Source organism: Astyanax mexicanus, chromosome 4 (assembly GCF_023375975.1).
Source record: "Astyanax mexicanus isolate ESR-SI-001 chromosome 4, AstMex3_surface, whole genome shotgun sequence".
NCBI lineage: Eukaryota > Metazoa > Chordata > Actinopteri > Characiformes > Acestrorhamphidae > Astyanax > Astyanax mexicanus.
The window spans coordinates 45,707,412-45,731,135 of record NC_064411.1 but is presented as its reverse complement, the minus strand read 5'-3'; the positions used below and the strand labels follow the sequence as shown (position 1 = coordinate 45,731,135).

General features: G+C 38.3%; 1 protein-coding gene across 5 annotated transcripts in view; it reads right to left on the bottom strand.

Moving 5' to 3' along the window:
• Positions 1 to 23,724, bottom strand: part of LOC103038614 (microtubule cross-linking factor 1) — a 91,109-nt gene that overhangs the window by 9,563 nt on the left and 57,822 nt on the right. For 4 of the 5 annotated variants that reach the window (XR_002651135.2, XM_022678976.2, XM_022678978.2 and 1 more), the window contains exons 7-15: positions 21,874 to 22,002; positions 19,474 to 19,599; positions 18,366 to 18,584; positions 15,029 to 15,190; positions 10,784 to 10,951; positions 7,988 to 8,242; positions 7,329 to 7,658; positions 6,303 to 6,379; positions 691 to 2,146 (exon numbers count right to left, since the gene is read on the bottom strand). Coding sequence is in view for 4 of the 5 variants with exons in the window: in XM_022678976.2 (XP_022534697.2) it covers positions 691 to 2,146; positions 6,303 to 6,379; positions 7,329 to 7,658; positions 7,988 to 8,242; positions 10,784 to 10,951; positions 15,029 to 15,190; positions 18,366 to 18,584; positions 19,474 to 19,599; positions 21,874 to 22,002 (2,922 nt within the window). In the remaining variant the exon portion in view is untranslated. The remainder of the gene's footprint in view (positions 1 to 690; positions 2,147 to 6,302; positions 6,380 to 7,328; positions 7,659 to 7,987; positions 8,243 to 10,783; positions 10,952 to 15,028; positions 15,191 to 18,365; positions 18,585 to 19,473; positions 19,600 to 21,873; positions 22,003 to 23,724) is intronic. The other variant, XM_022678977.2, reaches the window with a different exon arrangement.

The following is a 23,724-nucleotide window of genomic DNA, read 5'->3' as shown; positions in this document are numbered from 1 at the left end:
CAGTTCAGTTTGGTTTGATAGCGGCTGATCATCCATCTTCCTCTTGATTATGTTTTGCCGAGGTTTTTAATTTAGTAAAATCATTTTTAAGTGGTCTCTTATTTTTTTCCCAGAGCTGTATATGTAGTACTCACTAATGTGTCATACAATATTCTGAATTGACATTTTGTCTGTTATTTAAAGAGTCAAAATGTCCAGTGGTGAGACCTAAAATGTATCTTAATAATAAATCTAAAAACTATTCTAATAAAAAAAAATGCAGTGTGCTTAAGTCTTTTTTTGTGATGATTTATCGGTTTTATGTGATTTACAAGAAAATAATTTTTAGGTACAGTTAAGAAGATGACTGTGACATTCAATAAAAATGAGAGATTGTTATTTACTGTTATAAACTTTCACAAAATTTTAAAGATGCTTTTTTCTTTATTTTAACTTTTAACTTTATTTAAATATAAATATAAGTGTATACAACATTCCTAATGCTTTAATAATTGTAAAAGATAATTACATAATACAGAATGTACCTATTACTTCTATATTAGTTTCTGATTTAAGATTAATACCTATTTAAGCTTTGAGTTTAAGGGGTTAAAGTCACGGCTAACTGTTGTTGGAAGGCAGAAGAGAACATTGGTGAGGTGAGTTTGAGAGAATGTGTGAGTGAGAGAATGAGAACAGTTCTTATTTTACCTCAATGCATCCAGGTTTGTCGGCGTCTCCCGTCCTGGTCTGGGAAGTCCCACCCGAACTGGGTGGTCTCTTGTCGTCCCTGAAGCCCTGCTCTAATAGTTTCTTATTCAGTATCCGTGCTGCGTTCTCCGTTAGCGTGTAGCCGGGCGGAGCTGATAGGTCCTGTCTGATGCTAACAGTGTCTGTGTTCTTCTCGTCCTGCGATTCAACGATCAGCTGCACAGGGCTGGGTGAACGGCCCCGGGATGATACCCTCGCCAGCTCCTGTGTTGACCCGTAAGTCTGCCCGCTTTCAACAGGCCGAGAGCGGCTGGGGGACTTGTTGAACTTCTGCTGTGGGTCGTAGGTGACGGGCGTGTGGTCGATGATGTTGAAGAGGCTGGAGAGGCCGTCGTTTATGGTGGTGTGGACGGGGCTGTCTCGGGTAGTGGTGGATCGAGCCCAGGCGGACTCGCTGTTGCCCTTGGTGGGCTGGGAGGCGACTGTAGGCGTTGGGGCTCGGGATGGAGCGCTGGGTGCCTCAGGTTTAGATGGGGGGGCAGTGGTAGAGGGTTTGCGCTGGAGTTTGGGCGAACCGTATTTGGGAGAGCAGCAGGGACGCTCAAACTTAGCCTGTGCTGCGGGTGAATACTGCACCTTCCTGAGGCTGCGAGAGGGGGAGGAGACCGGCGTGGATCCACCACCCTTGGGCGTGAGGCAGCGGTGCGGGCTGCTAGTGAGGTTACGAAGAACCTCTGTCTGCAAACCCACACTGATGGTCTGGGTGGTTTGTGTTCCTCGTGTGGTGAAGCCATTGGTCTGGCACGATGCGTCCCTCAGCTGGGCGGAGGCCGAACCGGAGCGGATTGCGTTACGGACAGAGAAGGCCACTTCCTTCATGTCGTCACTGAGGTTACGAGAAAGTTCCAGCTCAAGCGGGGACGCATAACCCAGACCTGTCTCCAGATGGTGTCCCCTCAGCTCACAAGGCCACCGACACCCAAAAACGTCCTCCCCCTCCCCTGCCTTGGCTGTCCTATCTCCTTTAGTAGGGCTGTGCAGGACGCGAACCCCAAAGTGATCGGATCCAGATGCTCCCCTCAGAGGAAGTCTCTGACAGTGCTCCGGGCTGCTCATGGTGTTGGTGGTCAAGGTGGCGCTGGTGGTCAAGAACCAGGAGGCCGGCTGGAAGGCTTCTGAAGTAGGGTCCGGGGGTTTGCGGGAGTCTGCCCTTTCAGCCCAGGCCTCCACCACTTGTGGAGGAAGGACAGGACCTGGGATTGGGCAGGAGGCGAGAGAGGCAGTGGGGAGGTCCCAACCTTTGTTGTTGAACTCCTCAATGTATTTAAGATCGTCCGGAGAGAGAGGCGGGGTGGTCTCATCCCGTCCACGCTCCCCCGACTTGCTCTTGTCTGGCAGGAAGGGAGAACTGTCCATCAAACGCTGGAAGTCACTCATGGAGCAGACAGATTTGGCCCTGTGGACACAGTTCAACAACATTGGCACAAGATTAGAACTGCTCACAGTGTTTTTTGTGTCTCCATTGTCTGATTCAGCCAAATTCACAATATCTTTTTTTTTTGTAAGATACCAAATTTGAGCAACATTTGTGCTGTCTTTTTTTTAATTTATATATATATTTTGGCACAAGCCTGTTTTGTGTCAGGGAAAAATCAATATTCTTAAATAAGGATGCTCTATTCTGCTGAAACCATTGCGAAAAATGATTTTTGAAAAAAAAAAAAAAAACAAACAAAAAAACTTTGTAGAATGTACAGTAATTTGCATTATTTCAGCTTCAGCTTAAAGATTCTGTCTGTACAATAATGAAAACTAGCATTTGAGTTGTAAACAATGTAAAATGTACAATTAACAAAGACAGTTTTTTGTTTAAATTGCTGAATAATTAATGTAATTTACAGAACTAATATTTTTACAGTAGAGTAACTAGAGTAACATGTTATAAACAGGCTCAATAGAAATAATTTGTCTGAATTTGTCATTACAGATTAGTAATGCTGTACAAACTACAGATTTTTAGAGTGTACAAGGCATTAAAAATCGTGGAGCATCTGAAGAAATGACTGTAGCAATTTTGGGTTTACGATTCTAAAGGACTGCCGCCAGTCTAAAACTGAAAGAATTTTAGGATGTGTGAAGAACAGAAGCATTTTTATTTAATTATAAACTTAATTTAATTTATCACTGGCTTGATTATAAAGCAGCATCCCCAGTATGGAAGCACACACACATCCTCCAGCCCGTGGGAATACGAGCGCTGCATCTTGTGCTGAAGTGCTGAGCACACAGAACCGCAGAGAATGCTTAGCGCTTGACTGCGCAATATGATGCAGACGCCTGGCTGGCGGGGAACACTGCATACCGATGGGAAAGAAAAGCGAGAGATGCCCTTCTCTCAGTGACAATCAGGTCATGAAGAGCGTACAGCTGAGATGGCATTAGAACCTGAAATCTAACTGTAGGGTTCATATTTTAAAAGCTCCTTATCTTGGCAGTATGGTGTTTATTTAGGCAATAAGACAAAATAGAATATAAATACGAAAAACATTTATACAAGAAGTAGCAATTAAACATCACTGTGTTAATCATAATTAAACATCTCCAGTGTTATTATAGATATTATTGCAAAGCATTTGTAATTTATATATATTTTTTTCTTTTTCTTCTTGTTTTTTTCCAAATATTAACCACATAACTTAGTTTTTGAGAAATTGACACCACTGGCCTGCACTCATTTATTTGTAATTTTATTTTCCTTCCTCTTTCCTTCCATTCACTCCCAATCTTTTTCACCCATACCATATATAACTGCATGTAGTCCTTCAAAGCAGGTCTCCAAGCTTTAATCCACAACCATACTCACTCAAACTCAAACTCTATTTGTCATTTATTAATTTCTCGTTCTTCCCATTCACTTCTATTCATTTTCACACATGCCTAAGCTATAGAGTTTTTTGTGTCTTAACAGCAACTAATCTGCTTGTGCTCCTACAATGTAGGTCCTCAATCTCTAAATCACAGCCATATCCAGCCTCAGTCATTTGATTGTCATTTTTTATAATTCCTTTGTCCTTCCATTCAGCTGAGCAATCCTTCTTTTCTAGTTTATAGTTAGTATCCGACACCTAGTTTGGTAAACTCTGGATGCATGGGGACATCCAGAGGAAATCTGGAAGCAAGCTTTGCTCTTAAGTCTAGTTTACAAGATTGCAACTTCTTAAAAATGAAAAAATTCTTGTTCCTTTTCACTTTAGTTTATAATCTGAAGCATTTAAAAGTAACAAACTTAAAAGCATGTATTGACGAGATAACTGGCTTATATAATGTGTTAATGTGCCTAAAACTACTGTACAGTACTGTACATGTAAATAAAATATAAGCACAAAAATTATGTTTAGATTTATTAATATTTATTACATTTATAAAGATAACTGTTGTATATTCTACATTGAATAAAACTTAATAGTAGTTATTACGTTTAATAATATTAGTTCAAAATTAGGTTCAAATAAGTCCCCTACACAATTTGATTGTTATGCCAGCTGTAGGCCGCTATATAGGACCTGATTACACATTGGCCAGCTGGCTGAGATTATCTGGGCCATATCCTTTCTGAAAGTTTTTCATATACAGTCTCTGGAGGGGCTGGAGGAGTAGCACCAAAAGCTCTGTTACTAAAACACAAATCACGCTTACATACCTGCACTGCTCTGATAAGGATAATCAATTGTTTATTGATGATTTTATTTATCTGAAACACAATGGCATTGTATCGCAGACAAGAAAAGGTTTAAGACCTTTTTTTAAGAAGGTTGACTGGAGGGTAAGTCCGTGTATTATGAAGGAACTGGCCTGGGTGAAGCTGGTGCTACGATTCAATATGCTTTGATATATTATGATATTGTCATATTTAGGTGTGTTATATCGTATCATATGCAATAATATCGCCTACATTTTTGAATATTGTGAACAATTTTATACCCTGAAATATGGTGCCATATCACCTACCTCTAATTATCACATCAGGGTACTACTTTTTTTTTGCTGTTTTTAGCAAAAGACAAATTCACACTATTCTTATTTCTCATTATATATGTACTAGAGACAGATTATTTATGTCCAGTGTCATTTACTTTACTTTAATCCTGGATATATGGAGGTATTTGGAGTGCATTATTATTAGTATCATGACATTCTGGATTATCGACTTCTGTTACAAGTCTGATAAAATTAGTATTTTTTAATATCTCAGTTAGTTAGAGGTGTGACATATCACAATGTATGCAATAATAAAATTAATTTTTTAAATGTTTTTGCAGTAGTGTATTCTTTTTTATTTTTTTTTATTTTGTCATATCGCCAAGAATATCGGTATCGCAAAAATACCATGAAATATCGTGATATTATTTTAGGGCCATATCACCCACCCCTATTCATATTTTAAAAATCTCAATTCAGCCAAATGTAATGGAAGAGGAAAAAGTATTTTGTCCCATGACTTTTGCCATGTCTCACAAACCCCTCTAGCTTGAAGCTGCTGTTCACCATCATTGCCACCCACTGCACTGTCCACTGTGATAAGTAATGCTTTCTATGACATATAGAATCTGGTATACATGTGGCACTCTGGATTAAGGAGTATTAAATGTAAAACTTTGCTCAAATGTAACTTTACTCACAAGATAGCACCTTACAACTTATACATGTGGGGGAACGTAATGAGACAGGAACCAGTATTTTGTCCTATGACTTTTCCATGTTACATGGAGGCTTAATAATGCAGCTTAATAATGTGTACACCTTCCTACTTTGAATGTGGATGTGATTTCTGCCAGATTCGTTTGTCTGTTCTTACAAACATCTCTAGAATGATGCTGCTGGTCACCATTATTTTCACCTATTGCACTGTCCACTGTGGGTGGTAATGCTCTCTATGACATATAATAGATTGTCATTAGATGTATTAGTGTATTAGATGTCTACACAACTTCGAAATGAGAATGTCCCATCTATCTGGAACCTACTATAAGACCTTATCCAAATGTAACCTCACTCACAAGATAGCACCTCACAACTTATACAAGTGGTGGAACCTCAAGTTCAATACTTGAACATACTGCTATCCCATGCTAACATTTTCTTCCAAAAAGAGAAATCACAAAATATCACTATTCAGACGATGTATTGTAGACTTCAGGTTATTAACTGGATCGCCATCAGTCAATTTTTCATTTTGATTCCAAATAACACATTAATGAAATTACAAGATCTATAATGTATTAGAAGTAGAGATGATCATTAGGCTGGCATCCGCAGAAAAAAAATGATGAATCAAATCAAGCCTGAAATAACTCACACTCACACTCTATGATGTGATAATGTAAGCTGTCAGGCAGAGGGGTGTTTACAAAGTTTGATGGCCTACTTTTATCTTCAGTGAAGTGCCTCAATTAAAATCGGCTTATTTTAAAGCTTTGTAGCTTTCAAATACGAAAAATTGGATCTTGAATATTTGCAGTAAATATACATTTTGAAGTTTTTATAACCCAATATAAACCCATGCAGTTGGTAATGTTGTAAGTGCTGACTGTTAAAACCATAAACAAGAGTACCTGAGGAGGCTGCCACAGGTCAGTTCTTCCTCAGGATACAGTGCAGGGTCTGCCCTCTCTGAAATCTCATTCAGTGCCTGTAAGACAGACCAAAGTTACACACAGAACATAAACATACAGCTCTGGAAAAAAAGAACACTTAGAAATTATGAGTTTCTTTGATTTTACCAAATTTACCAAAATAATTAAACCAAAAATAATTAAGAGGAAGATGGATGATCACAAGCCATTAAAGCAAGCTGAACTGCTTGAATTTTTGCACCAGGAGTGGCATAAAGTTATCCAAAAGCAGTGTGTAAGACTGGTGGAGGAGAACATGATAAGATTCCACCAAATATTAATGTATTATGTATATGAACTTGTTTTCTTTGCATTATTTGAGGGCTGAAAGCTCTGAATCTTTTTGTTATTTCAGCCATTTCTCATTTTCTACAATAAATTCTCTAAATGACAATATTTTTATTTGGAATTTGGGAGAAATGTTGTCCGTAGTTTATAGAATAAAACAACAATGTTCATTTTACTCAAACATATACCTTTGAATAGCAAAATCAGAGAAACTGATTCAGAAACTGAAAGGTTCTCTTAATTTTTTTCCAGAGCTGTATATACACACAGCCTGACCAATAATTAAAGATAAGCAACTAACCCTTTTAAGTCAAGAGATATACTGTAATATAATACATACTGCAATACTAATTTGACCACCTCCTTTCTCTACACTCATTGTCTATTTTTTTAGCATAAAGGAGAAACTTGTAGTTCTACAATTACAGACTCTAGTCCTGTATCTGTAACTTTGCATACTTTATTATGCTCTTGTCACCCTGTTCTTCAATTATTAGGACCCCACATGGTCCTGTGAAGTCCTGAACATTGAAGAACAGGGAGAAAGTATTCAGAGAAACAGAAAGAGTACAATCGGAAATTATAGAACTACAAAGTGCTCCTGAATATGCTCAGTATATAAAAAGTAGTCATGCTTTTATGACTGGATTGTATTGTATTATATATGATTATAATTACCTCATTCATGCAGGGGAATCTCTTCTCACTCTCCAGTCTGGAAGGAGGAGGTACCTCAGCCTCATTGGGCTGGTCTAGGGACAGAGCATCCAGGAACAGGCTCTGTGGGGGTCGGTGAGCCTCACTCGGCCATAACTTTGCTGCTCCTGCTTCCTCTAGAATAGCCTCTGAGTCTGAGTGGGAGCGGGATGGTACACAAGGAGCTGCGCGGGGGGAGCGCGGAGATCTGGGAGCTTTACATGGACTTTCCTGAGGAGAAAAGACGTGCGGGACTCCAGTTTCTCCCAGAGGAACTCCCTCTGAGTGACGGAACGGCAGCTCCCGCTGCATCTACAGAGCAGAGGTGAGGAGGGGGAAATGGGTGGGGAAGGTGGGAGGTAAAGTAAAACAGAAGAGAATAAAAGGTTTAGATTAGATTTAGTCAGATTTATTTTGTGGTTATCCACTATGCCACACTGTCCACATACAATACTGTCTAGAAATCTGCTAGAAATCAGTATAAAACATCCACATCAAATACCCATTTTTATGAAGCTCTCTTGTTTAGACTTTGGTGACTGGATGAGACCAGGGGTGTTTTTATGTACCCCCAACGTGTTTGGAAGTTCCCCTAGGACCACGCATGCCACAGATTGGTTTGTCTATAAAGCATGGCTCACCTTTTCCATTTTGCGTCGCAGGTCTCGAACACTGCGGTCCCACTCTTGCCGCTGCCTCTCGAACCTCTCCAGCAGTTCAGTCCTCTCCCTGCTCCAGCGCAGCTCCCCGTGATGCAGCTTCCAGCGCAGCTCCAGTGCCAGGCTGTGGCTGTCAGCCAGAAGCTTCTGCTGCTCCTCTCGCTCACGCTCATGCTCCTGCTGAGATGAGTCTGCCCCATCCGCCGACCCTGAAGCTCCAGCTCTCGTGTCTTCCAGCTACAAGGAGAAACACACACACACACACACACACACAGGCAGTGAGAGATAAGAATTTCTCTGTCTTGTACCTCCAAGTTACAGATGTCCTAGTAGCAAAATATCCTTCAATAGAAGGCAAGAAACTTTAATTAAAAGTTCATAGAAACCTGCAGGGAAAAACGGAATAATATGAGATAAAATTCCAATCAATGAATTTTACAAAGGGGCAGGCTGGGACTGTAAACACTCATGGCTATGAGATTATCTTCCCATTGATCGTCTTCTGTGTTCTGAAGTTCTTTTCCATAACAGTTAACTGTAAAATGCTTCGATAAAAAATTAATTCAGTATCCGCTTCAAATGATTCAGTATATAGTGCAAACGATTCTGTAAAAACTACAAATGAGTCATGAATGAATCTACAAAAGACTCAGTATCTAATGCAAATGATTCTGTATAAACTCAAAATGATTCATTACTGAATCTATAAATAATTCAGTATGTACTAAAAAGACTCACTAACTACTATACATGATTCAGTAGCTTACAAATAATGCAGTCTGCTATAAATGATCAGATATCTACTATAAATGAGTACCTACAATAAATGATTTAGTATCTTATACATGATTCAGTGTCTACTATAAATGATTCAATAACTGATTCTCGAATTAATACATCAAATTTAAATTACTATGAATGATTCAGATTTTTTTTTTAATAATTCAGTATGTAGCATACATTATCCAGTGCCTACTATAAATTATACATTTTGTTCTATAAGTGATTCAGTATCTACTATACAGTAGCTAACCCAGTTTGTACTGTAAATATTTGTTAAGTACTATTAATGATTCAGTATCTTAGATAGTAAATTAGATGGTGTTAAATCAGCACTATTGACATTCATAGTGACAAACTAACACTAAAAGTACTGATTTAACACTGGCACATTTACTGTGTATGAATGATTCAGTGATTCAGTAACATATGTGATTTGGAGGAACAGATGTATGGGCCTATACAGGTTTATAATCACTCACAATTCAAATCTCATGTCTCACACCCGTTTCTGTAACTACAGCTGTTAATGCTGATTTCTCTGTTGTTTAAAACAGACAGACAGTGCAGAAAGACAGCTTAATTATTCTCCATCAGATCAGTGAGACAGAGAGCAGCTTACAGAGCGTGCAGCATTCGACTCAGACATTTGCTTTTAATACACTATGACTTGGTTTGAGAGCCAAGTCACGTAAATATATATATAGCCATCTACTCATGGAAGTCCCCGTACTGAAGATGACCAAAAGCTTCCACACTCATCTTTACCACAGAGTAAAACAAGATATGAGCACAGAGATATGTATTCAGCTACTGAGATGCTTAACTATTACATAACTTGGATTGATTATATTATGATGTTTTGCTGTTGCAGACGTTAAAATATTCACCTCAACACCTCCAACATTACATGTATAAAAATATATATTTAATTAAATGTAATATATTTAATTAAAAATGCAATTGAATTCAATTGAAGACAAAATATGACTAAAATACTGATCTTATAATATTAATATACAGCTCTGAAAATAATTAAGAGTTCACTTCAGTTTATCAATCAGTTTATTTGATTTTGCATTTGATTTTGGTTTGTTTGAGTAAAATGAACATTGTTGTTTTATTCTATAAACTACAGACAACATTTCTCCCAAATGTCAAATACAAATATTGTCATTTAGAGCATTTATTTGCAGAAAATGACTAAAATAACAAAAAAGATGCAGAGCTTTCAGACCTCAAATAATGCAAAGAAAACAAATTTATATTCATAAATATTTAAGAGTTCAAAAATCAATATTTGGTGGAATAACCCTGGTTTTTAATCAGTTTTCATCAGTTCTCCTCCATCAGACTTACACACTGCTTTTGGATAAATTTATGCCACTCCTGGTGCAAAAATTCAAGCAGTTCATGGTGGTTTTATGGCTTGTGATCATCCATCTTCCTTTTGATTATATTTATAATATATTTATTTGGTAAAATCAAAGAAATCAAAGATTTTAGGTTGTTTCTTATTGTTTTTCCAGAGCTGTATATTCATGCACATTTTTCTGCCTATAAACTAGTATTTGGCCCTGTTTTAGTGTAGTGTTTAGTCCCAGTCCCTGGAGTACGGGATGCATGGTACAGCACCTTAAATTCAGGATTTTTCAGTTAGGTAGTTATTCTGATCAGGTGTTTCTAGTCATATTTTGTCTTAAATTAAACACATTTTATTTCATTTATTTTATTTAATCTACTTTTTGTTTATTTTCCCACAAAATCTTAATTTAATTCTGTTTAATATGAAAACAGAAAAAAAGCAGATGTTATTTCAATTATTAAATTAAATATGCAGAGCAGAGCTCGTTCAGACTGATAGGTTACCGGTAGTCAGTGGTGTAAACTGAGTTGTGCTATAATTAGTGTGAGTCCAGATGTACAGCACAGCATGTTTGGTCTGTGTCTAAGTGTATGGTTGTGTTACTCAGCACCTAGAAGTGGTTGCATCAGTACCTGTGCTATGTGGCTCCTCATCTCGGCCCGCTGTATCTCCCAGGATGCTCTCTCACTGGCCAGTGTCTGCTGTAGCTGACAGCGCCGCTGGGCCTCCTCTCGCAGTTCCGCCCTCAGCTCCTCCAGCAGCGAGCGGAGGGCGAGCAGCACCCGTCTGCTGTCTCCCACCTGAGAGAGAGAGAGAGAGAGAAGATATGAAATTCTCTCAGTATAAAATGTTCAATAAGTCGAGGTCCTAAGTGCACACAGAGGGCAGATTTAAAAACAGTAGTAAAGATGCTAGGCTATGCAAACATATGTAACATCAAGGGCCCTATCTTACACCCTGCACAAGACGTGTCCGCATGCTTATTGCTATCTTACACCCTGCCAACAGTCCTCTGTACAGTACTCCTTCTGCCTTTCTCATTTAAAGAGCAACAGTGTTTGTCAATATATCTACTCCAATGGGCATGGTGGTCAAGAAATGAGGTGTGTTTAAGTACATTTCTGGCATAATTGCTATCTTGGCAACAGAAAATACAAGTGTGTCACTGACTGATTAAAACCTAGGCCTAGGCAATACAAAATTATATAACATTGCACAGCGTGAATGTGCAAGTTTTTTTTTTCTGCTGAGAAGCACAGAAGCGCTGCACCTTTAAAATGGCAATCCGTCGTTGGAGTGCACCTGGCACTTAAAGTGAATGGCAAGTGACACTCTAATAGGTTTATTTCATGATACACCCAAAACAAACCCATGATTAATTAAGTTTCGATCTTTGAGTCTAGACTAAAAACGTATTTGTTTAGTTTAGTTTTTGGTAATTAATGTCTTTCCCTTTAGATAAGGCTGCAGATCCAGCGGTTCATGGACATAGGGAATTGTGGTTAACTGAGATGCTGGTGCTGCTGTTCGTCCACTGAACACAGTCACTCAGGTTTGTGGACGGTGGAGTGGGTGGATGCCGGTGTTTCAGGATGCCTCTGTGTCTATGTTACCTTCTGGCTCTCTCTCTTTAGTTAGGCTGTTTTATTCAGATCTGCAGGAGTCATTAGATAATCACACTCTGATAATGTTTCATATTCTCTGTTTTACATAAATCCTTACCACTGTTAATTGAATTGAATCTAAGCAAAAGTAAAAACTAATTAGCATGCTCTTTGTGGTACATTTTGTAGCATTATTTTGCATTATTATCCCCACAAAGTGCACAAGCAAGTCTGTTATTATCATTTTCTGATTTCCAGGTGAAGAGGGATGTCTGGACTTCCAAGAGCCAATGCATCAGCTCTATTCATGTGTATACAGTACTGTATGGTTGTGAGACAGTACAGTCTACACACACACAGACACCACAGTGATGTGTGTGAGAGTGTGTATGTGGGAAATAAGTGAAGGTGTGGGAAAAAAGCGAAGGTGTGGGAGTGTGGAGGTTAATCAGAATTCAATAACTAACTCCTCCTCTCCTGAGGTTTTAATTAACACCACTCCACTGCCTACCAGCAGCTGCGGACGTAGCAGTCCATTTCTGTTCTCTGTGTAGAGCCTGTGAGAGCTCTTATCTTCCTCTTCTATCAGTCTGCCTCTGCTCAATCCCACACTGAGAGTTTCTGCCTGCCTGAGAATGCTTTACAATACAGTGTAAGCCGAGCACTGGAGCAGAGCCTGTACACAGACCCAGCAGGACCACTACTGGCTCAGAGGGCTGTCAGAGGGGCTTAGAGGAATGACATGACGGACCAAGAAACTGTTATACAGTCAGAACTTTTCTTCTCTTCCTCCAAAAAGCAGTTTTCCTTTTCTTTTTTAGTTTTGAACTTTAGCTACAAGGCTTGTGTAGCTAAAAACAATGAAAGCTTATAGAAACTTAAATTTAAATCATTGCTTTGTTGTGGACACACTTCTTCAACAGCTGGGAGTTGAAGGATAAGAGCCACTCAGCAAAGAGTCAGATGTTAAACAAAGTTTAAGGGTTAAAGGAGAACTCTGGTATAAAATTGACTTTTTTTGTTGTAAAACATGATTAAAAAGTACTTATCTTTGATGAATAGCACACCTCTGTTCTCCCACAGCATTCCAAGATGCAAACATTTTAACAGTTTGTCCAAATAACCTTCAGACTTGGTGACACAGGGCATAATTTACCCCGATAAATTGCATTTTACACCGTTATCCAGCTCAAAGTAGCCCCACACCTTCTTGCTAAAACTTCCTGTCCTTTGAGTTTTAGAGCTGTAAAATTTACTGTGGGGGGAGGCAGCAGGTTGTGTTCTCTGCCGCAGTGCTGTTAGCCAATCAGAGGACATATGTTTGCATGTATGAATATTTTCAAGAGCAAGAACCGAAATCCTGTCTTTCTTCAGAGACCACTAATTCATTGAAATAAAGCAGGGTTATACAGAAACACAGTAGCACTTTTTTCACAAAAAAAGTTTACGTGGCATTTATTCATACTAGCTTGAGATCACCAAATCATGACACTCCATCCACCTTGCTTCACAGTTGGGATGAGGTTTTGGTGGTGGTGCTCTTTTTCCTCAAAAATGTATTTCCAAGAATTTCCAAAGGGTTCTGCTTCAAATAAACTGTTTTCTATGTAGGATTTAGACAAAATACCACTTTAAACAGGCCACACTTACTTACTGTATCACAAAATGTACACCCTCATGTGTTTTACCAACATTCCTCTGATCTGTCATAGATATCATACATTAAATATAAATTACCCATCTAAAGGTCCAATTGCTGCAACAGCGAGTGGAGGAGTTAGCGCCTTACAAGTGAGAATCAGACAGACTAAAAAACACAGGATAACACTATCAGCAGTTTCTCTTAGACGTGGTTGTCTTTGATGTACTTGGAACATCTGGCGCTTAATCGATGCTTGTTTTCTTAACAAATAGCATAATTAACACTGATAAGCAAAGCTCAGTATCAAAGCATTACAATCATATTTCTTTGTCATTTAACAGAAAATATGTTGCAGTACAGTTTACATTATGTAAGACTAAAAATACCCCTTTCTAACTGACATAATTCAGAGCTATCAAAACATATAAAATCAAAGCAAAGCAGTGTACACACAAAATGCAGCACTTAGGCCTGATGAATAATGGATGGGAACAGAGTGAGTGTTTTCTGCTTTTACCCAAACAAGGCAGTGGATTGGTGGAGCTAAAGCACTTAAACCTGTTCCTAGCTGAGTAAAACAGACCTAGCATAAAGACCATTTATTTTTTTATATACAGCTCTGGAAAAAATAAGCCAGCACTTAAAAATGATTATTTTCTTTGATTTTACCTAATTGAAAAGCTCTGGAATACAATCAAGAGGAAGATGGATGATCACATACCATCAAACCAAGCTGAACTGCTTAAGTTTTTCCACCAGGAGTGGCATAAGTTATCTAAAAGCACTGTGCAAGACTGGTGAAGGAGAACATGCCAAGATGCCTAAAAAACTGTTATTAAAAAACAAAGCTTTATTAATATGAACTTGTTTTCTTTGCATTATTTGAGGGCTGAAAGCTCTGCATCTTTTTTGTTATTTCAGCCATTTCTCATTTTGTGCAAATAAATGCTTTAAATGACAATATTATTATTAGGAATTTGGGAAAATTGTGTCTGTAGTTTATAAAATAAAACAAAATGTTCATTTTACTCAAACATATAACTATAAATAGCAAAATCAGAGAAACTGATTCAGAAACTGATGTGGTCTTTTAATTTTTTCCAGAGGCGTATAAGTGGTATATGATCTTGTCAAAATGAGCTACTATTAACAGGAGTTAATAGGTAAAAGTGTAAGATTTTAATAGTTTAATAGTTTTAAAAAGTGCACAAGCATATCTCATATTACGATTTTCAGATGTCTGGAATGTTGTAGATGATTTGTGGGCATTAGGGAGCTGCTGTCAATATGAATCATAATTATAAAAGTCATGGGAGAGATGGGATTTTTTTAGACTTTTTAAAGGATCTGCAGATGCCCTGCCTGAGGAATGGAGAACATAATAAATTCTTAATTCAATTACTTTTTCTGGGAAGCATACACTCTTCTTTAGATTCTGGATTGGTACATTACAGCACTGAACCTTGCCACAATGAGCTCGCTGGCCAGTGATTAACACACTCACAAGATAACACCTAACAACTTATACAGATGTGGCCATTTCCAAGCTGTTTCCAGATGTAGCACCTCATGATCACTTTACATACTGCTATTCCATGATGTCTGCTGTTAAGCTGGTTTTGATACTTTACCTGTTTCTGATACTGGAATCTTTCTGGGGAGGGCAGGTGTGGTCCAGGTTCTGAGACGTCTCCCCACGAGGGCTGGGGACACACTTTATCCCCCTGATCTGTCTCCCCCTCTCCATGTTCCATCACCACCCCCACTTCTGGAACGCTCTCCAACCGCTCGTACTGAACAAGCAGAAACAAAATGAGGGATTAATACATAAAAAATAACTATACATGCTATATATACAAATTCTTCATTAACAGTTATTATTAAACTCATCTGAGACTCATTATTGTTCTCAATATTACAGAAAGCAATTGATGTTTTCCAAACAGTGTTTTTATACAATATTTCAAGTATTAATTATATTTGAGCCATGCAATCACTGCAGCTCAATAAAACAACTACCCGTCCAGAAGAACGACAAACATTATTGATTTGCTTCCCTGGATCTCACATGGATATGAGAAATGATTGTGTTCATGGAAGAACTCGGCAGCTGATGGACCCGGCAGGCTGTGAAATTAGAAAATCATGCAAGATGGGCTAACAGTATATTTGTTGACTGTTGGTTGTGTGAAGATCTAATCAAACAAAGAACTGCAATATTCTTTGTTCACTATACTGTCTATATTTACCTCCGAATTTGGAACACTCTTAAAAACATACAGTAGGTTCTTAGAATGGTTCTTTAAAAGATCAATGTTTTTCCATAAGAAGCATATTTGCAATATACATATGTGAGATTGAATAACCATTACATTAAGTGATTGCTTTTAGACCTTTAAAGTATTCATCTCCCTCATGGAAACATTAAAATCCTGCAGTGCACGCAAGGTGCCCTTCCTCAAGCCAACGCATGTCAAAGCCCGTCTTTGCAAATGACCATCTGAATGATCCAGAGGAGGAATGGGAGAAGGTCATGTGGTCTGATGAGACAAAAATAGAACTTTTTGGTTTAAACTCCACTCGTCATGTCTGGAGGAAGAAGAATGATGAGTACAACCCCAAGAACACCATCCCAACCGTGAAGCATGGCGGTGGAAACATCATTCTTTGGGGATGCTTTTCTGCAAAGGGGACAGGACGACTGCACCGTATTGTGGGAAGGATGGATGGGGCCATGTATCGTGAGATTTTGGCCAACAACCTCCTTCCCTCAGTAAGAGCACTGAAGATGGGTCGTGGCTGGGTCTTCCAGCATGATAACGACCCAAAACACACAGCCAGGGCAACTTAAGAGTGGCTCCGTAGGAAACATCTTAAGGTCCTGGGGCCTCATGTACTAAGACTTGCGTGGACTTCCTACTAAAATGTTCCGTACGCTCAGATCTGAAAAGTTCCGTACGCACAAAAAAATCCGGATTTATCAAACCGTGCGTAGGCAGAATTCCACGTACTTTCTCTTAGTACATCACAATCAACTTGAAATCAAGCGCAAATGCACGAAAGCAGCACACTTGCCACGACTCCTCCCTCAATTACGCAGAGTATAATGTTATATTATTATTATTATTATTAATAATAATAATATTATTATTATTATTATTAATAATAATAATAATAATAATATTATATACGCATAGCGTATAATTACCCATGTTTTAAGTTTTATTATTCTAAGATAAATGCTTTCATTTAAATGCTTTAAATGAGTTGCCTACCAAAAAGACACACGTCACGCACTCAGCTTGTTTTCTTATGCTCTTGGAAATCTAAAACTGCTTATAAGCCAGTCATCATCATGGGCCAAAAAAACATAATGGTCACGGAAAATGCGCGCTCAATGAATTCGGCCATTAGCAGTATTTTCCAGTAATGCCAACGCTGCATCTCCAACAACTCCAGCGCAAACCTGATCTAGGCTAAGTGGAAACACGTTAAACGATTATTTCTGTAAGACAATAAAACTGTCTGATTAATTTACTTTATTTTACCCAATAATGCTTACTTCAATGTGTGCATAAAGGATATCTTAATAGTTGTAATTTCAATGCATCGCCTCTAAGTGTCGCCAAATGACAAAAACACAATACATACGCACAAAAAAAAGGCGTACGCCCAAAACAAAACTTCCGTGGGGGAACGCACTTTCACACGTTCAAGTCAAATTTAGTACATCAGACCGTGAGCGTGAAATATGGCGTACGCAATGTTTTTGTGCGTACGCACCTTTAGTACATGAGGCCCCTGGAGTGGCCTAGCCAGTCTCCAGACCTGAATCCAATAGAAAATCTTTGGAGGGAGCTTAAAGTCTGTGTGGCCCAGCGACAGCCACGAAACCTGAAGGCTCTGGAGGAGATCTGTATGGAGGAGTGGGCCAAAATCCCTGCTGCAGTGTGTGCAAACCTTGTCAAGAACTACAGGAAACGTCTCATCTCTGTATTTGCAAACAAAGGTTTCTGTACCAAATATTAAGTTTCTTTTTCTGGTGTATCAAATACTTATTTCCCACAATAAAATGGAAATTTATTATTTAAAAATCACACAATGTATTTTTCTGGATTTTTGTATCAAATACTTGTTCTCCCCACTGTAAGTACATATACTTTGTTACTTTACTTAAGCAGACTTATTTTTTTAGACAATGGCTTTTTACTTTAGTTCTTTAAAAATAGCCTCATTACTTCTATTTCATTTCAGCTTGTTTTCATTCTGCAATACATCACACCTGCACATTATGTCTCACTATAGCATAAACATAGCAGACGTATGTATCCTAGTAAGAAGATGATCTCAAGAGAACTCGAGACAAACGTCCAAACTGAGCTTCTTTAATATATTTACATTGTACTAAAATGCATTAATTACATTCAGGGAGCCAAGTGCATCCCACATTTTTCAACATTAACATTTTAATATAACATTATAGTTATTATGGCTTTTAGAAAATGTGTTTTGGGGAGGGAGGGGGGTTGTGCACTATGGCAATATAAGAAGGAACAAATGCCATTAAGGGAATAAATGTAGCCTCTAAGCTTTTGCCCTTAATGAAATTACTTTTACTTTTATTCGTTTTACTTTTAAACTTCAAGTAGCTTTGAAGTAAAAAGCTTCTACAAAAGTGAGTAATGAATGAATACTTTTCACACCTTTTACTGCTATAGAAAGGGACCATTTAGGGTCACACAGTAAAAAAAGAAAAAAAAGAAAGAAAATCTGTATATAATACATATCATATAACCAAGTTCTGGTTCATACACAGCCCTACTATTATAAATACACATGTAAAGGACCTCTGTGACCTTATAAAATATATATATATATATATATATATATATTTTTTTTTTTTTTATCCCTTCTTAGGCATTTTATCCTCAGCAGGCAAGTTCTTCAGTTTCTGTAACTGAGCCTCACCTCCCCGTGAGCTCCTTCCTCGGTCACGTCGGTCCTGCGGCCGAGGCGCCAGTGCATGAGAATCCAGCGCAGCTTCATGTAGACGATAATGGTGTTCTGGCGAAACAGCCGCACTTCCTGCTGCAGCAGAGCTCTTTCCTGCGGCCAGGCCGGCTCGTGCGACTGAAGCCCTTGCAGCTCCAAGCCCCGCCGTGCCTCTAATCGCCTCCGGTCCTCCTCCTGCAGAAATAGACAGAAAGACAATAGCAGTTCAATGTGCTTGCAAAATATACTGTAACCTCACTGACAGTGTATTAGCCAGATTCAGATCCTGCTAAAGACATAGGTGCCAACGCGTTTCTCCTGGGAGATACAAATTAAATATTGCTCCTGTTACTCAGGGTGTTCCCCAAGGCTCTGTTCTTGGCCCTCTGCTTTTTATCATCTATATTCTGTCTTTTGAGACATTATCTGTTGTTACAGCCTTGAATTTCTCTATAGGGCTCTGTTGAATTTGTCTCAAACATCAAACAGAATCATTTTTATATTTTTATGATTTGAGATGCCAGATATATAATATCATTAAACATATATCACACAGTGAAAAAATGGGTCCAACAGACTGATACACTTTTATATTACTAAACATAATGGTGCAATAAATGGCACTTTTTTAAAAAAAAGTGTGTGCCATAGTTGGAAGTTCAAACAAGTAAAATGAAAAAAAAAATTGTTATTAAAGCAAATGATACGTTTGTAGAAGATCTTAATTTTCTAAATTTTCAGACTTCAGACAAATAATACAATGTAATCATCCTGGCTTTTTTATAAACAGGATTAATTGGTTTACAGCTACAATAAGTACATACATCTGGAATATTTGCAGTATGAATAGCTTAATACAGTACAGGCAAATTTTACAAAATAGACACAGTGTACTAAGAATGAGTTACTGAGACATAGAAATCTCATAAATCACATCTATTTCCATAAGCAAGGCTAGCATTCCATTTATCTGAATAGAGATAAAGCAGTCTTTCAGCTGAACACCAGCCCACTGTAGTTACCAGCTGATGGATGAGCTCCTGGAGCTGGGTAATATGCAGTTATGCTGTGTAGGATGACCTACCTGAGTCAAGGAACCTGGCAGGCTCTCTCTCTCCTCGTGCCCGGCTCTCAGCCTTCTCTCCGGGTCCAAGCAGAACTGAATCTCCCTGACAGGAGTTCCAACATCCGGCAGGCATGGATCCCGCAGCTGAACCCACCACAGTACAGAAGACACGTCTCAGAATATATTCTAACTTAACCTCTGTCACGTATGGATGAACAAATTACATTTAATAAACATTTCACCCTATTTAACAAGCACTGTGAATGGCTGGCTGTAGGAATATTGTGGTTCCTAAATTCTATGTTAATGTTTTCTAGCTGGACAAAGTGTTTTTATGAGCCATTATTTCTAACAGTAACATAGCATAGCACTTTTAACTATATTACTGATTAAGGCATGTAGTATAATCCAAATACTACTTTCTAAATGAGCACATAGCACTATTAACTATTGGTTAACATTAGAATGGCTTACCAAAGTTTGCTTCCTCTTCCGTTTCAGTCATGCTAAGGCCAGAATAATTCAGATTTTTGGTGACATTCCAAAGTAACTAACTTGGATAGGTATTTAACTTATCTTAATTTAAACTTAACATTTGTTTAGCAACTATGCTATGGCTTCAGCATTAAGGTCTACTAGAAAAAGTACAAGAACATTTTTACTAGTGAAAAAAAATAGCTAACAGTAAATCATATTCCACATTAAAGAATATGTGGAATACAACTGTAATTTTATCCATATTTTTGTTCTATATTAAAATCACTGCTAGATTAGCATGCTAAAACCTAGCTAGCCAACATTCTGGCTTATCTATGAGCTCTTCACTGATTTACATTACCTTTTCACTAAAATTTCAGTACCTTTCCAGAGCTACATTAGTCTGACTTAAGGAAGGTAATATTGTTACCCACTATGCTACACAAACCATATCATTATAACATTGTTATTTTTTTGGCTAGATTGTGGGCATTCATTGGTACCTGGTTGTATTAGCAAGCATTCAATTGTATAAGGCTCTGTTTATGCTAAAAAGAAGGCAGTGGGAAGCTAACTCACTATGTAACTTTCGTCACATTCAGTAATGTGAGCATGTCAAAATGAAGCAGACATAAACATTCATAAACATGTTCAAAATGTACAAACTAGGCCACATTAAAGAAAGTATGGTCTGAATTATTTAACTTTGTTTGTAACTTATATATAGCCTTGTTCTGCTTAATGCTTGTTGAATATTTAGCGATTTAACACACAGTGCTTCACTTAGCACTAAACAATTTAGGCTAGTTGTTAATTTGCTAAAATAAATAATAAGTTTCTAATATATTTAATCACAGGGGGTTCAGAAGAAGCAGTGTCTGAATGCTTTGTCTGTAACTGGTTATATAGCTTTGTTCTGCTTAAGGTTAATTGAGTATATAGTGAATTAATACACAGTGCTTCACTCAGTCAGTTCTAAACAATTCAAGCTAATTGTCACTTGGTAATGAAATATAAGCATTTTCTTACACAACCAATCACAGGGGGGTTCAGAAGAAACACTGTGGTGAATGAGTGACAAATGAACATAATAAGTAATGAGAAATCAAAGCAACCTTAAATTAAGAGCAGTGGCTGTGAGTGGAGTGACCTTCACAAACAGAAAGTGCACCACAGACGATGATGAGAGACTGTGTGACCGCCAGTACTACATTTAGAGTTGCTGTGGATATAATGTAATTTTGTTAAAGCCTACAAATAAGATAATATGGTTTTGTCTCTGAATTTAGCAGGTGATATAAAATTTTTGCATGATTATGCACATTACCTTCCTATTGGGGAATTTTCCAGCATACTTTTAAACATTATGTAAACAGTGTTTTTTTAATAAGCTTCTTGTGCACTTTTAAAGTTATTAATGCTTCGTTTTAAATGTCAGGGCTCTCTGGATAATGTTAAAAAAGTGATTTATCTGCAGGGGCAAAATATGCCCTGAAGCGCCTCTTATAAAGATGTTTGCTGGGCAAAAAGCACAAAAATACTGGATCTCAGAAAGCTTCTAGAGAACGGAGTTGGGCTATTCAACAAAGGTTAGTATTCTTTATCATGATTTTCCACAACAAAAGTAAAAAAAATTACACCGGAGTTCTCCTTTAAATGCTGAAACTTGCTCTGAAACGTATTCTGTCGATGTATAATAATCATTATTTAAAAGTGTCTATTTTTAATACATTATTTATAGCAAAGCAATAATATCCTACTTCTACCCATTACCCTTTTTTAGAAGAATTCCTCGCTCCTTGGTGCTCTTCTGAATTTGCTCAATTTTCAATCTTTGGAATTCAGAGAGGCTCTACAGAAGTCAAGCACATGATGTTTCAAAAGTCAAATCAGACAGAGCTATCTGAAGGTATCTGTGAGGGAGATGAACGAGGCACTGACCTCGGGTCTGATACTGTGGGGTCTGGCGTATCTACTGAGTGCGGGGGCTCCCCTGGGTGCGGCGGGCCCTGGGGCCTCCGGGCCTGTCTGCCGGCCTAGGGACCACTCCAGCTCCTGCCTCCGACCGGACTGTGAGTGAGGGAGGGGGGGAGGGAGGAGGGAAGGAAGGGTGGGGGGGTGGAGGGGGGTCAGGAGTGAGGAAGGGTTGGAGAGGGGCGGGTAACGAGGGGAAGGAGATGCATGGAGTCGATCGGTGAACGACAAAAACGGAAACAACGCACGAGAAGACACGGATTTAAAAAGGGGTGGGGCAGTAGAGGCGGAACTCAATGTAATGTAAAGAAAATATGAAAAATGACTAACACACAATTACAAAAACGAAAATTACAGATGATGATGTAATAAAAACATGGCGAATAACGCACAGAGAAACAGAAACAGTGGCAGAGCGGGCTACAAGACGAAGAAAAGCGCAAAAAGGAACACCAACTTAAAGATAATGGTGTAGGAGAGAGATGAGAAGAGGACGAGTATGAGGATGAACAGAATCATGGGCTGAAACATCTGAAGGAAACAGAGAGGGAGAGAGAGAGAAGGGGACAGAGGGAGAATAGATAAATAGAATAGAGGGAAAGAGGAGGAAGGGAATGAGCGAGAGAGTGAGAGAGAGAGAGAGAGAGAGAGAGAGAGAGAGAGAAGGGGCAAGGGGGGAAAAAGAATGCAAAACTCTTGTTATGAAGCGCATGCAATGAGGGATACATGAGTCTAAAAAAACAACAACCAAAACTGTGCTAGGTGCTAAGGGCATGCACGCACATACGTGTGTATCTATTTGCCTGTGCGTGCAGGTGTGTATGTGTGTATATGTGTGTGTGTGTATACACCTCAGCCATGCTGTGAAAGCAGTGTGTAAGTGAGATTAGTAAAGAAAAACCCTTGCGTGTTAACTGTGCAGCACTGAGTTATGTCTCCACATTAGCGTATAAATGAGAACAGGCTGTGGCTTTGTGCTCGGTGTGGAGGCTGCAGTCTGCAGTGGTAGTTGATATAAGTGTTGTGTTCAAAAGCAAAAGCCACCCAGCTTCACCAACGAGTCCCAGCAATAAACATGAGCCAAAACCTGACACCTTCAAATAACCATTTTGTCAAAATATGCACAATTTCTCATTCTGAGATTTAAGTAATTGTATCTAGTGAAAGTGGATCATTAAAGGGTTTACTATAAACGAGTTATTCTGGTTTTATATGAAATGCTTTGTTGTAAAGGATCTCACAAAGTTAGATATGTGTACAGTGGTGGGTTAAGGATCCAGAGATTTAAGAGTTTAAAGACTCTAAAAGCTATAAATACTATATCGTCGCTGTCCAATGAAAAACACTTATCTCCATTTTTTTTTGTGAATATATTTTTATTGTTTTTTCCTTTTTTCCAAAGAAACAGGTAACTTATCTCCATTTTTGTTGATTTTTAGTTTACTACATAATTTGAACAGACAAACTGTCCCTTAAATGGGGCCAAAATTATTGATGAACAGACCAATAGAAACTCTTCAAAATTACTTTTTACATTAACTTCCATTAAAAGTTTACAAGTTTTTTTCTCTCTCCTGTAAAGTAGCTGTTTTGGAGATTTTTTTTTTCATTGGACAGAGACGATATGCAATCAACTACAATACAACTATATTATGATATTTTAAGATAACACTGTCAAAATATTAGTGGACACCCTTTCTAATGTATGCATTCAGCTACTACTAAATTCCCCCCTCTAGCCCACGCTTTGCATCGTGCTGGTGGCAAGTGTTGCTTAGAGGGGTTATGAAGCCCCCAGTAAAATGTTTTCTCAGAAAT